Below are 16,355 nucleotides of genomic sequence, written 5' to 3'. Positions count from 1 at the left end.
CAGTGATTAGGCAAACAGATATGTTCCAGAGGTTCATCTTGAGGCTGTGTATTTCAAGCTTTAGAACTCAGGCAAAATGTGCTTTTTAATACAGTTTTTTAAAATACTAATACAATCAACCAAATTACAGCTAGGTGATTATCTACTAAAGTTTCCCTGTTGTAAGCATACTGAAAGTGCACTTTAGTTAAGAAGTGGCATTTTGGTGCCACCTTATGGTCATGAAGGAAATACTGTGCCTTGACTAGTTCCTCTTGTCAGATCTGCATCTTATAGCCATAATGCGAAAGAGGTTGGTGTGCAAAGCTTTCAAAACATTACCCACGAAATATATAGTAAGACTCCAATCGAGTAGCTGATTGTGTAGAAAACAGAAAGCGTATGCCTGGTCGAAAAGACGTGACAAACTATATCCCTCCACTGTTAGAGAACCTTTGGGAAGTTAGTGTGCTTTCCTTCATGATCTTCCCTCTTTTCATATGTATGGCTGTGTAATAGGACTGCGCTAAATGTTGTAAGTATCTGTCCGTTGGTCTGGATAGCCCACTGATTAATCTAGGGGTGTAAAAGTTAGGCAGTTTCTTTTCATCCTCCTTTGAGGTATCCACCCATGTGGAGCTGCTATTTCAAAGTTGACAAGTGATGCCACCCAGACCAAATCTGCATGCTGCATTTCGAAAATAGTTTTATTGGAACACAGCCAAATACATTTATTTACATATTGGTTCTTGCCACTTTCCTGCCCCAACAATTAGAGAAGTTGAAATGGTGACCATGTGGCCCACAGCACCTAAAATATTTATCATCTGATCCTTTGTAGAAAATGTTTGCCCATCAATTTAAATATCAAAAAGGAAATGAATATGGGAGTGGCATTTGTTTTCTCTACCCTACAACCTCCTCTTTCTAGGATGGGTATACTATAGCGGATCTGATGTCAGTTTGAATCTTTGTCAGGCTTCTATGTGGAGAAAGTGTGTCTCGGCCTGTTTTAGCAGCAGCAGCCCATGCCACCTGTTCCTGTTCCTTGTTCTTATAGTGGGTAGCGTGTTTGGATATGCTATGGCATTGCTGTGATATTCCTAATCTCCCTCCATCTACTTCTTCCTCCCCTCCTACTTTGCTTCACCCAAGCTTTTATCCATCTGAAGTAGTCTGCTTCTGTCTGGTCTGTCTGCTCTCTCCCACCTACTTCAGTACACCAGAGAAGTGGCAGCTTCCCAGTGAATCAGGCTGAATTCAAATAAGCTAAAATGTATCATCTTGCTTAGGGAAGATGAACTTTAGTTATAGTAGGGACCAAATATCCAGACCCCAGTCTTAGGGGACACAGAACATTCTACACCAAAATGTGTTTATACCTCATTTATCATTTCTAAGGTAAAATTGTTAAATACTTTCCATTGAATTATTTTTACTGTCTGTATGTGGCTCTGCAGCACTTATTGCTTTATGAACAACTTATATAGCAAGGTCAGTTTCATCAGTTTGCCTTGTGTGCGTATATGTTTGTCTCTGTGTATGCATGTGCATGCATACATCCAAGTTGAGGCCAGAGGTTAATCTCAGGTGTTCCTCTGCTGCCATCTGACAGGGTTCCTTATTGGCCTGGCGTTGGCCAAGTAGACTAGTGAGCCTAGAGATCTGTCTAGCTCCACCTTTCTATCTGGGATTCCAAATATACACCACACATGCCTTTGTGGTGTATATGTGGTGTATTATATGTATGCATGTGTTTTTGTGTGTGCGCCTGTGTATATGTTTGGCTGGAGGTTGCCATTGGGTGTCTTCCTCTTTCACTTTCCACCATATTTTTTGAGACAGGGTCTTTCATTGAGCCTAGAGTTCACTGTTTTAGCCAAATTGGCTAGCTAATGAGTCCCCCACCCTCAGCAGTAGAATTACAAGTGCATGCAGCCATGCCTCATTTTTATGTGGATCTTCATACTTGTGCAGCAAGCACTTTACCCACTGAGCCATCTCCTCAGTCCCTGTTTATCCAGTGCTTCAAGGCTTGTTGTACTTTGTGTTTGGAAAACTGAGTCTGTAGATGTTCTCTTCTCAGATTTCAACATCAAAGGCAGCCCTCCTCACTTTCTACCTTCTTGAGGCCAGGTGAAGGGATTACAGACTCTCAGCATTTTTTTTTTTTTTAATGTGGTTTCTTGGAATTGAACTCAGATCATTTTGCTTGCAAGCAAGCCATTTTTCCCAGCCCAGTTTCCACATCTTTTTTTTTTTTTTTCAGAGCAAGTTCATCTGCTAACATGCAGATGAATCCACATTATGCCTCTTCCATTATTATAGCTACTCTGTATCCGTTGATGGCAAGCATTGAGAAACTGTAGATGTCCTGTTTTTCACATCAGCATCTTTTGGTTCATTCCTCTGTGATGTAACACATATGAACTAAATTGAGGAAAATGGAGAGCAATAGGCACATGGAGGTTTTTCCAGACATAAGTACAAGTGTCTTCCCCAGAAAGTACTAATATATACAAACTACCTGAAAAGTTTTCCTAATTGTATATGTCTGCTCACATGGCATAAATTTCAGTCAAATAATTCAGTCCATTAAAGAACAAATACCAAGTAAGTATTGGTACACTCTTTTTTAATGAACAATTCAAGTTGGTAAATGTGTTTAAGCTATGAGTAGCCTACCCCCCAAAAAACAAATTCCTGGGTGTTCCCTGATCCTGAGGACAAATAGTTATGCTGTACACAGAAATTTTCTCTCTCAAGTTACTACAGGAAAATTGTTTTAAAATATATATGCATATATGTAAATATATGTATATTTTGTTTGATTTTTCAGGCAGGGTTTCCCTGTAGCCTCAGCTGGCCTGGAACTCACTATATTGACCAGGCTGGCCACAATTTTACAGAGATCTACCTGCCTCTGCCTCCTGAGTGCTGACATTAAAGGCATGTAACACTATGCTTGTCTATATATGTAAATATATCTAAAATATAATCTTGACTTGGAAGACTTAATTCCTTCAGATATGTGATAGGTTATTAAGACTAGTCAGAATAGAAGATTGCATGTTTATTTAAAATTTGAGTCCTCTTCCTGAAAACAGAACCCTGGGAAACACCCAGACTGTTGGTCTCAGTTACCTGCTTTTCTATTACACTATAGTCTGGGGCAGCCATGCCTTTGAATTTTAAAAATTCCTTCTTCACCATGAGGTTCTCATTCTAGAATTTTTACAGTTGGATGGATTTAAATTTTAGTATTAAAAAGTAACTTACCCTGTGGCCCACAAAGCTGTTGCTGTAAGTGGGGCAGCATGCTTTTAAATACATTGGTCCAAGAGAAAGAAAAACTTCAAATTAGTGCATGGGGCAAAGTCACTTTGGGGTTTCATTATAGAAATGTGGCATGCAGAGACATTGTAAGGTGAGTACTAGGAGCCCTGCTTCCCCTATTGGAAACACAAGGTCAATACCATTTGTGGTTAGCCCTTACAAAAGTGAAATTCTTGCTGGTCTTGGTAACTTCCTTCCAGATCTGCTCCAGGTCTATGTTGTGCCACCCAGAAGGCATGTGGGAGAGGACAGCTTCCAGAGATACCTCTGAGGGGAAAAACGGATTAGCCTGCTGAAGGGCTATGGAAGAGGCACAGGATGTAACCCAAGTAGTTGCAGGAACAGGAAATTCCTAGGAAGTGGCAGTAGCTCCTCTTAATGCTTTTTTATGTGTTTAAACACACCCAGGAGCCTTTCATACTGAAGCTAAAAACACTAGGGAAAATGCCTTGACAGCATGCAAAGGGGTTTGGGGGCATAGAGAGCTCCCAATAGGGATAATTCCTTCTTTGTCAGTTGTCTGATTTTCACATTCAATTGGTGGATTTCCGTTCTTTCCAGTGTCTTCAGCGTGACAACTCTGTCAAAGTTCCTGTAGCATTCTTACATTCTTGCCCTTCTCTTGGCCTTATCTGATAGATTTCCTTTGCCACTGCAGATCTATCCTTTGCTGTGACAGCCTGTCTCATGGTATCTGTCTTTTTCTGCTGCTGACACTTCACTTTTCCCAAGTTCCTTGCTTTGCTCTTATTTTTCATATATCCATGTAACAGTAATGGCTATTTATCACATTTCAGTGCCAGGCATGGTTTATCAGGTTTTAGTACCAGACATTATAAATAATATAGGCAAGTTGTTTTATCTTTGTACAGTGATGTGAACTATAACAATTACTATTTAATGGTACAGCAACTGAGATGTAGTTATTGATTTGCTTTCATGCACAAAAAAGGAAAAGATATTCTGAGACCTTTTAGGTGATGAACGTTTTTGTCTTCTGAAATTACAATTAATATGAATGAGAAAGTCAAATTGAAACACCCCGCATGATGAGCTGGCATGAAAAAGATCATAGAGCTTATACGTACAGATAATTAACTTTCAGTGTCTTTGTTCTAGTTTGATTTCTGTTGTTGTGATAAAGCACTCCGACCAAAGCCAATGTAAGGTAAAGGTTTACTGTGTCTTATTCTTCTAAATGACAGTCCATCACTGAGGGTGAGAAGTCAGGGCAGGAACTCAGGGAATGAACCCTGAGGTAGAGAGGCAGGAGCTGAAGCACAGCACATGGAGGAACACTGCTTACTGGCTTGCTCTTCTGGCCTTAGTTCAGCCTGCTTGCTTACACAACACAGGCCCACCTGCCCAGGGGTGGCACCACTCACAGTGGGCTGGGCCCTCCCATATCACTCATCAAAAAGATGCCCCTCAGACATGGCCACAGACCAGTCCAATAGAAGCAATTCCCCAATTGCAGCTCCCTCAACCCAGGTGTGTCAAGTTGACACTAAAGCTATCCAGCACATGTGTGCACTGTTGAACCAAGGTAGAGAACCTTCCTTCCTTCCTTCCTTCCTTCCTTCCTTCCTTTCTTTTTTTTTTTTTGGTCTTTTTGAGACAGGGCCTCCCTGTTGCCCCAGCTGTCCTGGAACTCACTATGTAGACCAGGCTGGCCTTGAACTTGAACTCAAAGAGATCCGCCTGCTTGGGATTAAAGGCGTGCACCACCCCGCCCGGCCAGCCAGCCTGCTTTCTTACACAACTGAGGACCACCTGCCCAGGAATGGCCCCACCCACAGCGGTGCCCACATCACTCAACAGTCAAGAAAATGTCTCACAGACATAGCCATACACCAGTCTGATGGAGGAAATCCCTCAGTTGAGGTGTCTTCTTTCCAGGTGTGCAAGTTGACAGCTGCAGTGCTCCAGCAGTCTTGGACAAAACAGCTATCAAGTATAATTTTCATCACCACTAAATACAGAACGCGGTCATATTATAGTAAATGATTTCCTTTCTCCAATTTTACCTCTAAGGTTTATTCATGTTAGCTGTCCAGAGTTCTTTTTTTATTTGGACTGCTAACTGAAGACTTCAATTTCCAAGGTGTCATGTAAGATTTCACTTGATAGAACTTGATTGAAAATATGGGAAACCATAGATTTTAGAACTATGGGATGTGCCACATTCTGCTTCTGCATGTGCTGCCATTGCTGACTATATCCCATCTCCATTTTTTTCTATCTTAAAAAGCCAGGCAAAAAGTCAGATACGGGGAATCTTTCTGATTCAGCTTTGCCTCTTATGACTTCTGACTCCATATGTAGCATTCAGTCTGCACTTGACCATTGTGTACCTGACAGACTGCTTTATGTAATGTCATAATTTCATTGATTTCTCCCAAGCAGCTTAGACAAGAATGACTCTTGGGGTATTCTCTGGTGAACCCTGTTAGGATCTGTGAGTGCCTTTGACGTCTCTACTCATACACACAGTTATACACTATGGTGGGCATATTTTCTGATTCTAACAGGGAGTAAGAGAGAAAGGACATTAGCAGATGTTACGTCCTTTCCTGCAAGGTGGATAGAGAAGGAAAGCTAGCTTCTGTTCAGGGCAAAACACCCCTCCCTCACCTCATTTTTTGAGATAGTATCACTGTGTAGTCTAGGCCAGTCTCAAATTCAATATATAGTCCAAACTGGCTTTAATCTCCCTTCTTAGTGCTGAGACTACAGGTGACAACCAATTTAATGCAAAGATACCTGATATAGTTCAGTTCCACTTCAATTAAAACTCTGTATTCTGTACACTCCAGTTTTGGTGCTTGTTAAACCAGTTCCTTGCCAGAATAAGTGGTAAACCATGAAAGGCTGGCGTTTTACTTCATGTAGTTTTTCAACATGTATGCAACTGCATCTATGATACACAATGCCTGCAGAGATCAGAAAGAGGGCATTGGATCCCCTGAAACTGGAGTTACAGATGGCTCTCAGCCACTATGTGGGTGCTGGGAACTGAACTTGGTTCCTCTGCAGGAGCAGCCAGAGCTCTTAACTACTGGTTCATCTTTCTAGCCTCAAAGTTGGCAGTTCTAAAAAGCAGTGTTGATAAGCCAGGGAATGGACACTCGAAGTGGAATAATTGTTAGTCTCAAACCCAAGAATTAAGGAAGATAACATCAGGAATTAACATAGTGCTCATCAGATCCACCATTTATGGGTAAAGCACATTTCTTCTCAAACATGGATGCGTAAGACTGCTCTTGATCTTGGTAAAAACAGTCACTGTGCAGACACAAAAACAACCTTACTAAGGATCTCACTGCCCTCCTCCTAAAACCTGTCATTTGAAACAGAGCCAGTGTTTAGAATTGAATACTTTAGGAGCAAATAACACTGTTATTTGTGAGAATACTTGCGAGGTATGTGTGATATACTAGTTGGTGCCTAGTTTATTTTCTAAGAGTATGGTATGCCTACCTAGTGTAGAAAATTGTCAGATGTGAGGAACTAGACGTAGGCCTATTCAAACTTGCAACTTCAAGCCTTCATTAAGATTAGTGATGGGATACACCAGCAGAGATAAAGAGCACAGTTGTGTAAGTGAAGGTTGGAATATGCTTTCAGATTTGCCCAACTGTATTCATTTCACTTGCTTATTCTTTTTTTTTCATGATTTTTGTTTGGAACTAGCCAGCACCTTTACAACTTGTGTTATTAATTTTAGAATAGTGCTTTTCAAACATTTTGGATTTTTGAGGTGAGTTCTCAGAATGTTGCCCAAGGTGGTCTCAAACCTTCAGCCAGCCTTCTTAGTGCTGAGATTATAGGCCTGTGCCACCACACTCAAGCCAGACTTTTTGACTACGTTAAGAAATACATTCTCATGCCTTTAGTCCCAGTACTCAGGAGGCAGAGGCAGGCGGATGGCTGGGAGTTGAAGGCCAGCCTGGTCTACAAAATGAGTTCAGGTCAGCTCCCTGTCTCAAAAAGACCCCCCCCTGCAAAAAAATTCATAATCACCAAGTATGATATATTTTATCTGCTTTTCCATTTGAATTCCTTGGTGTATAAATCGCTGGCTGGGGTTGAGAGTTAGCTTAGTAGTAGAATACTTGCCTAGCATGTGTCAGGCCCTGTATTGGATCTCCAGCACAACAAAAATCAAAACCAATCAAAACCAATTCTGGAGCACTTTTCAACACCTCATGAGTAAAAGACAACCTAGAGCCCAGCACTGATCTGAGATCCTTTCTTCTCAGTCTTCTTGAGATGTAGCAGCTTAGAATGCTATTTGTGTTGCTGGGGGAATTACAGTTTAAGACCTATTGTGTACTGAAGTGCTTATCAATGTTGGGTGCTTTTTTTCTGTTGGACCTCCTTCTCTTATGGACCCACATTTTTCATACTTAGATACAAAGAAGAAACTTAGATTTTTGAAAGATTTCCCAGATTTTATGGGAAAAATTATAAAGTAGGACTTTTACAAATATAGCTGGCTAGGCTATTTTAACTTGAAAGTTTATAAAACATTACTGTTAATTCAATGAAAAGGAACACAGTGAAAACATGTTTAAGAAATGCAGATGTTTCTTAAATCATGCTTTATTAAAAGTAGTACAAAATACCTTGGAATTGAAATGTTATCTGTTGTAGTTTATCCTGTAATACGTTTTCTATAGAAAAGTTAAAGGAGAAAGAATCACAAATTCAATGTGATGCAGACTAAGTTTACTCAAGCTCTGAGGCCTCAATGTGCTCCTCCAAGTTTTCAGTCATTAACAGCCCAAATCGGTTGCTTCCCTCATACCAGTTCCTGGTGTCTGAAGTGGTTCCCACTCTGTTCTTTGACCGGCCAGTAATCTTCTTCTTCTGACCCCCCTTTTTTGAATTTGATTTACCCTTTGGTAGAAATAATTCAGCTGGGGCATATGACCTTGTGGCATTGAATAGATGTTCATAAAGTTGCTTCACCTCAGGGCACATGCTCAGAAGGCTTTCCACAGAGGTTGATGCTAGTGACTGGCATAGTCCATGCACCAGGCTTCCACTGTACAATCTGTTCAGTGGGAGAAAAACATGGTTTGAAAGCATCAGTTCAGTGCAGGAGGAGAACTAAGATGAACATGGTTTCAATAAATGTATCTAAACACTCAGAGCTTTCTGTTCTGATATAATCATTTAGATTAAAAAATATATATTTTATTTACTATTTTTATTTGATGTGTATGCGTGTATTGCCTGCATGTAGGTAAGTGCACCCCTATCGTGCAATGAATGCTCGTGGAGGACAGAAGAGGCTGTTGGATCCCCTGGAACTGGAGTTATGGACAGTTGTTAGCTGCCATGTGGGTGCTGGGATTCAAACCCAGGTCTTCTGCAAGAACAGTCAGTGTTCTTAACCACTGATCTATCTCTCCAGCCCCCTCATTTAGATTATTTAAGATTGATGTGTTCCTTATTAGAAGGAACTGGGTAGCTAAAATGATTACTTTAGCTGGTGACATAAAACCTTATCAATAAATTGATGATGTTCTAACCCCAAGTTGAAAAGGCCTCTTTAAAGGAATTTAAAATGACCCTGATAAACCAAACAGGCAGTTTGTTAAAGTGACATAAAATTATAATGGCATTATTTGCAAGGTCATTTATTTGAACTAAAAATTCACAAATACAAGATGGAATGCTCAAGTTTAATGTATGTGACTCACAGCCAGAGCTGATCAACCAGTGCTTTAGCAATCAATGTAGAACCCTCATTTAATCTGTGTAAAATCAACATTTAAAAAGCCTCGATTATGTGGAGATGCAACAACAATCCTGCTGGAAGATGTATTAGGAAAACTGGAGGGTGTTGTTTTTTTGTTATGAAGGGAACTGTGGTACCCAGAGAGGATGCAGTCAAGAATGACCAAACTTACTAGAAGGAAGAAAGAACCCAAAGGTTAAAGGCCATTTCATCATACTTTGTATTGAGGGTTTTGGGGTTTGCTTGAACATGAGGCCTAGAGGTATATAACAAACCTAGGGCTGGGGTTATAGGTCATTGGTAGAGTGCTTGCCTGACAAAGTACAGGCCCTGTGTTCAATCCCTAATACCACAAAAAATAAACAAGCAAGCAACCTTTTACTGCTAAACTTTTTAACTTGAAACATACTCGAAGTCAAACCATTACACCTTGTGTGCCTCCGTATATTATCACTCATTCAGAATATGCTAGGTTCTAAGGTACAATCACAGAGCTTGCCTTGGAATGGAGATCAAGCATATACACAATCTCAGGAATTCCATTTTCTAACTATCACCTTTTCATCTTCCTCTTGTACTTCCTAGATGGATAATTACCAAGACGCCTACATTTCTAGGGGCCCACATCTGACACTTAACCATTCTTATCTGTCCCACCCAGCTTAAACTCTAGAGTTAACTCTGACATATGGGCTCAACTCCCTTCCTGCCTCCCCCCTTCCTCATATATTGCCTGGCAAGACAAAACATCTAGAAAAGAGTCTAATTATATCACTAGAATAAAAGCTCCGTAAGAGCAGACTTTGGTTTTGTTTACTATACCCTAGTACAAAGTAGGCATTTAATAAATATTTGAGTGAATGGGCAATATGCCAAAGAGTAAATATGTAACAGCAACAAGACGTGGTGGGTGTGTGTGGTATTTCAGTAGAGTGACAAAAGAAAGTCCCCATTCAGTGCTACTTCAGACACCTGAAAGAATTAGGGCAGGAGTAATGTTCTACCATCAGCTGATTATTAAGAAACATGGGACTCTGTCCCGTTTCCAGTGCTTCAGTCATAAGTGTTCTGAGATCAATTATAGTAACACTGTTTTTAAAGTAACTTTTTTGCTTAAAGATTAAGACATTAACCTTTGCTGTATCCATCTGAATTAAAGTTTCCTGGTGCTTACCGAGTTAGGTCTGGCTCTGGGAGAGGCGTGGACAGCAGCTGGTTGAGATACATCCCCATCTGAAGACAGCACTGCCACTGACAGAAGATGTGAGCTGTGTCTAGATCTAATCTGGCACTGGGCCGCGCTGACTCCTTCACCTTTTGGAACTCTTCATACAACATCTTAGCACCTGCCCGTGGATCTTCCTTACCTAGACAAAGAAACCACCCAAAGGCAGTATTTCCAGAAACACGGCATCACCTTGCACTTCGTACAGCTTCAAATTCCACAAAGAAGATAATTAGTTTAAATTGTCTTCTCTTTGGCTTTATAAATGCCTTACTGTAAAAACTGAAATATTTACACTGTAGTTCCTTTATAATGATGACTATTCAACCCCAAATTATTTTTCCCTTGAAATAAGATCTCTCCCACTGGTATGCCACCTGACTTTAAGTACGTCTGCATGTAAATTCTCTAAAATCTGTGTCTATGAAAACAGAAAATCTATTAAACACCATTCTCGTTACTGTCCTTTCACTCAGATTCCTTTTATGGAAACCCTTCTGGGGTAGTGCACTTATCTTAGAACAGCTCACATAGTCAAAGCACATTTTAACCTAGAACAGGACACTAAAGTATGGCAAAGAACTTGACAAGTATTCAGCTTCTTTACGTAATAGAAGATAAGGGGCAAGAAGCAACCACCCTAGGAAATGCAGTTTGTGCACGCTGGTTTGAGCTGAGCTGCACAAAATAACATTGGGACCAACTTGAAAGTAATAAAAAGGAGGCCCACCTTTCACAATTAGCGAGCAGCAAGGCACTGAGCCTGCCTGGGCACGGGCTCCACATTTCCTAGAAGAAAACAGACAGACCCTTGACATGCCCCTTCTGTAGGACTCACAGGAAAAAAAAAATCTTAATGGGCTTGTGCTGCAGGAACTTCTTGTGGTTATTATTCAGAGAACATAGCCTCAACAAGTGTTCTGAAAGCAGTACTGGGCCTGACCAGTTTTGTACTGACTGTCATATACCAATGGTCCTCTGATGGCTACTGCCTTAATTCTTGGGGTATTCTGAATTCACGCTGTTTTGATTTAACTTACTCTTTCATAAAAATAGGCTAAGTAACCAGCAGAACTCTGCAGTGAGGGGACTGTTCTATATCTGTGCTGTGCAACACAGTATCCTACATCCAAATGTGGCCTCTGTAAAGCTAAAGTTTCTATTTGAATTTAAATAGTCAAAAACTGGAACTGTTGTACAGTGTGATAGTTTTATACATATAGATAGCATTCTAGCATTCATAATCTTTTAAGGAGAATGTTGCATTAAAAGAACTACAGGGTTCCAGTGTGTCAGTATTTATTTCACCCAATACCTAAATGCACAATGAATTGCCCAGGGTATCTCTAGTAGAAACTTTGGTTTCCCTTCCACCGTAACTTACTGACTTACAGTAGCATTAAAAGGTTGGCTAAAAAGCAGCATGAATAGCAATGTTTATTGTGGTTGTAGGCATTCAGAGGTTCTATTTCTGGGCAAGTGGAAGTAAGTTTATAATGGGTTGTTGCTGCTGTATTATTGATGGGAGAGCAGGAATGAAGTTCAAAATGCAACTGACAAAGCACACTGTTACACTGCACAAATTAAAGCAGGAAGAGCTGCAGAGCAGGCAAGGTGAGGCAGTACCAGCACATCTCAGCTTGACACCTGGAGCCAAGCCCCTGGCACCAAGCTTGGTGCATCAACTACTAAAAAATACTGAACAATGAAGGAATGACATTTTGACACCTTCACTTCTAAGTTCTGCTGTCAGTAATAGGGGTAAATAATTGAACATTTTTGTGAATTCTTGAGTATGCACAGCTTGTATAAAACATATCCCTGGGATTTCCAGAACCTACCAGGACTGTTGATGATGGCGTGCAAAGGCTCCATCAGCATTCCCAGCAGCAAGGCCTGTAGATGATACAGCTTTGCCTTGGCCTCTGTGTGCTGTAACCAGTAGCAACTGACAGCAATGGGCAACTTCAGAAAAGTAGGGATGGACTCTAGGACAACCTGTTTCACCTTCAGGGCTTCTAACAGAAGTGTCTGCCGCCGAGCCAAGGAGAGCTGGAAATATCAAACATTCTGCATATTACTTTAGGGAATATTGTTTTTTAAAAAAAACTTATTTTTGTAGCATGAAGTGATTTAATTCAGCCGTTAGTTGATGATGGTTCTTGTGAAGGGGTCTCTACCCTCTAAAACAGCATTTCTTGTGTCTCTGCTTCCTCTCTCTAGGCTGGTGAACATACTCAGTATATACATCCTTTGGGAAGCTTTAGAAATTCAATCCTGAGTTCTACCCTTTAATTTTGATTCAGTAATTTGAAGAGAGTCCAAGAGCCTACATTTTAACTAGCAGCCTATATAATTTACTGTGGGAAACAGCCTTGCCCTTACTTGCTGGAGTGGGTTTAGGTACCACTCTCTTTGTGATGCCGTTACTGATCCCCTCCACAGAATAAACTGGATTATACACACCTTCTGTGGCATATGGCTACTGAAAGGTCAGAGATGTGTTCAAGGGAGGCAGGGATGACTGACAACCTGTATGTGCTTGCAGTCCACACCACAGTAGAGGATACTTCAAATATCAGCTGAGAAGCAATGAGCAGTGAGGGCTTTTGAGCTGCTTGAAATAATTTTAATTGAATGAATCTGAAGATGTTGAGAACCATGAAAGACCTTACATGCCACAATTTTATACTTTTAAGACTATTTCAAACACACTTTCAGGTGAACATTATAACCAAACTTTTAAGAAAATAGGTGTACTCCTAGAATCCATAGGCAGCTTGAAAAGTATTTTTTTTTTTCTGGGAGGATGAGACAGTTCTCAGCACTTTACCACATGGTTAATATTAAGTATGACTGATAGCTGAGAACAGAGATGTTACTCTGAAATAAAATACATCATAACTAACAAAACAGTTGAATGATTAATTGCTGAGGCCTTTGGATAGTATAATGATTCCAAACAGAGCTTAATGATTTAATATGAAATTGTATAATGAGATATGCTGACTTTTATAGTATGGGAATAACCGCCTACTTGAAGTAGCATTCACACTTAAGTAAAAACAAATCTAAGCTTAAACAGAATCACATAGAGCCAAAAAGTCCATTCTTTTGCCATATAATTACTGAATTCCCAAGCCAAGTTACAATTAAAATTTTTTTTAAAGATTTATTTATAACTGGGCATGGTGGCACACGCCTTTGATCTCAGGCAGAAGCAGGTGGATCTCTTGAGGTGAAGGTCAGCCTGGCTTATATAGTGAGTTCCAGGCCAGCTGGGGCTACAGGGAAACCCTATCTCAAAAAGAAAAAAAGATTTATTTTATGATGTGTGTTTTACCTGCATCTCTGTGTGTGTGTGTGTGTGTGTGTGTGTGTGTGTGTGTGTGTGTGTCTACAGGGAAACCCTATCTCAAAAAGAAAAAAGATTTTATGATGAGTGTTTTGCCTGCATCTCTGTGTGTGTGTGTGTATGTGTATGTGTGTGTGTAAATGCATCAGTGTCCACAGTGTGTGTGTGTGTGTGTGTGTGTGTGTGTGTGTGTGTAAATGCATCAGTGTCCACAGAAGCCAGCAGGGAGTTACAGGTGGTTGTTAGTTGCCACATCGGTAGTGGGGAACTGATCCTGGGTCCTTTGTAAGAGCAATCAGTGCTCTTAATCACTGAGCCATCTTTCCAGCCCCCCCACCGCCCCCCTGGCCCCACCAAGTTACATTTTTTTTCTGAAGCAAAGTCTAGGGTTTAACTTCAGGGATGTTCGGTTCTCCACAACTCTGTCAGTTTGGGCAAATTTCCAAGTTTTTTCTTGGCTGACCATCTGTAAAATGGGCCTTACCAGTTACACAAGATGTTTCCTTGAACTCAGCAATACTTAGCACCTTCTAAACAGGGACTTCCTCTGCTCTTTACCCGAGGGCGGGGAAAGTAAGCACAAGAGGCAGAAGCATTGCTAAGAGGCACTGCTGCACATACTGGGAACCATTTATCCATTGAGTGATGTTCTGTCCACTGAAACTACAACATAATACTATCCTATGTGCATGTATCCTGTGGGAATTACATGAGCCCGTGTGTACAGTTTCTATCTATCATGAGCTGGCACAAAGCTGACGAAGTACTGTCACATGTTAAAAGCAAATACAGAGGAGCACAAGGTTTCTGTACTTGTACCTGCATTTGTATTTGGAAATACACTTGCATCCAGTGCCATTTAGAATTATCATAGGCTGATCAGAGCTAAAAGCATTGAGCTAAATACAGAACTGATTAACACATGCCAAAGGAAAGCAAAGTGATACTACAGTTAAGGGTGTGAACTATAATTTCATCCTACTTTGAATATATGTATGTGCTGAGCACACTTTAGGTATCATTCAGCAAGGAATGCAATCAGCATGCTACATCTCATCAATTCAGCTGGGTTTTACAGCAGGAAAAGTGTCCTGATCCCTGTTTCACAGCACATACTGCCCACTTCTGGACAGATTGTAGATTTAAATGTGAAAGGGAAAAGAAGCCATTTTCATGATCCTGGGAATAGGTAATGCCTAAGCAGATCACAAAAGAAACCATAAATACAAATTTAAATGACTATACTAAAAATTGTTCATCAAAATATACTATAGTAAAAAGTCAGAATGGGAGGTCTTATTCACATTAACAAACTATCAGTGTGCAAAATCCCAGAAAAACAGGCAAAAGACTGAACAGAAACTTCATACACAAGAAACAGTGCTCAAATAAGTCAAAGAAATACAAATTGCCTATCCAAACAGCTAAGATAATAGTATCACCACTAGAAGAGCCAAAAGCATCTAAAGGGCTAGAAAACACCTAATGTTGGCAAGGTTAGGAAGTACTCTCCTTGCAGGTCGTGGGAATAGTAATTGCTGTAGTATGAAAGATGATTTCATAATACTTTGCATAAGCTGAGCATAATGTAAATCACCCGACCCAGTAATTCCACTGGTAGTTGTATGTGCAATAGTAAGGTGTCCTATGTTCCCAAGAGATGTATACCACAAGGCTCACGGCACTATCTGAAATAGCACAACCTGGAATCCACCACTTGTAAAACAGAAAAGCCATTTGTGGTATATTCCCACAATGCAGTAAGTTTACAGTAGTGAGAAATGAATGATTTACACCTATCCACAGCAATAAGTGAATCTCACAAATGTGTTCAACAGAAGAAGCCAGAGAGAGCAATTCTTTTATAGAGTACAGACAGGATCCTATAGGGGAAGGCTTTTAAGTGAGACTCTGTTGCTTTCTTTGAAATATAAACCACGTGTAAAAATTCATTTTTTAAGTATGTAATTCAGTGGTTTTAGAATATTTCTAAACCTGTGCAGTCATCACTAATTCCAGACACTCACTCCCCAAAGAAGTCCTGTTCCTATTAGCAATCACTCTCCAGTGCCAGAGAGGCTTTTGGCATCCACTTATGCATCTCCTTTCCTCAGGCTTATGCTGTCACTAGTGGAGGGGCTCAAGAGGCATAATGGAAATTTGGGGTCAGATAATTAATTCTTCATTGTGGGGGATGATTGGGCATTGAAAGATGCTTAGCAGCATGCATGGCCCATCCCCACTAGATGCCAGGAGCAACCCCACCCTTCCCTCTTTCTAGTGACAATCACTGCCCACATGTCCCCTGGGGTACAGATTCACTGATGATGTAGAATCACTGACTGGAGTGATTGGAGGCATGTAAAGTCTGACCAAACCTGAAGGGATGTTGTGGCTGCTGTCCTTCATCTGTGAGTAGACTGGCAAAGTGGGTTATGAGTCTGAATATTTAGTTGGAGCTAAGAAAACTCAATGGGCACTGCAACTGGTTTTATAAGTCCATTTACTTTTTTCTTTTTCTTTTGGTCTTTTTGAGTCAGGGTCTCCCTGTAGCCCCAGCTGGCCTGGAACTCACTATGTAGACCAGGCTGGCCTTGAACTCACAGAGATCCACCTGCCTCTGCCTCCCAAGTGCTGGAACTAAAGGCATGTGCCACCACTCCTGGCTTAAGTCTATTTACATTTAATTTGTAAGTTTAATTGTGTTATTG

The 16,355-nt window shown here is 40.6% G+C and overlaps 1 protein-coding gene across 8 annotated transcripts in view; it reads right to left on the bottom strand.

Annotated features, from left to right (window-relative positions):
- Positions 1-7,902: 7,902 nt before the first annotated feature.
- Positions 7,903-16,355, bottom strand: part of Aste1 (asteroid homolog 1) — a 67,986-nt gene continuing 59,533 nt past the window's right edge. For 7 of the 8 annotated variants that reach the window (XM_029559671.1, XM_029559672.1, XM_029559670.1 and 4 more), the window contains 3 exons: positions 12,131-12,341; positions 10,239-10,431; positions 7,903-8,374 (listed from right to left, as the gene is read on the bottom strand). In XM_029559671.1, the coding sequence (XP_029415531.1) occupies positions 8,047-8,374; positions 10,239-10,431; positions 12,131-12,341 (732 nt within the window). In that variant the 3' untranslated portion in view covers positions 7,903-8,046. Of the gene's footprint in view, positions 8,375-10,238; positions 10,432-11,019; positions 12,033-12,130; positions 12,342-16,355 lie in introns of those variants that run through there. The other variant, XM_017796103.2, reaches the window with a different exon arrangement.

This window comes from Nannospalax galili, unplaced genomic scaffold (assembly GCF_000622305.1).
Source record: "Nannospalax galili isolate Female #2095 unplaced genomic scaffold, S.galili_v1.0 scaffold369, whole genome shotgun sequence".
Classification (NCBI taxonomy): domain Eukaryota; kingdom Metazoa; phylum Chordata; class Mammalia; order Rodentia; family Spalacidae; genus Nannospalax; species Nannospalax galili.
This window is presented reverse-complemented; position numbering and strand designations above follow the sequence as displayed.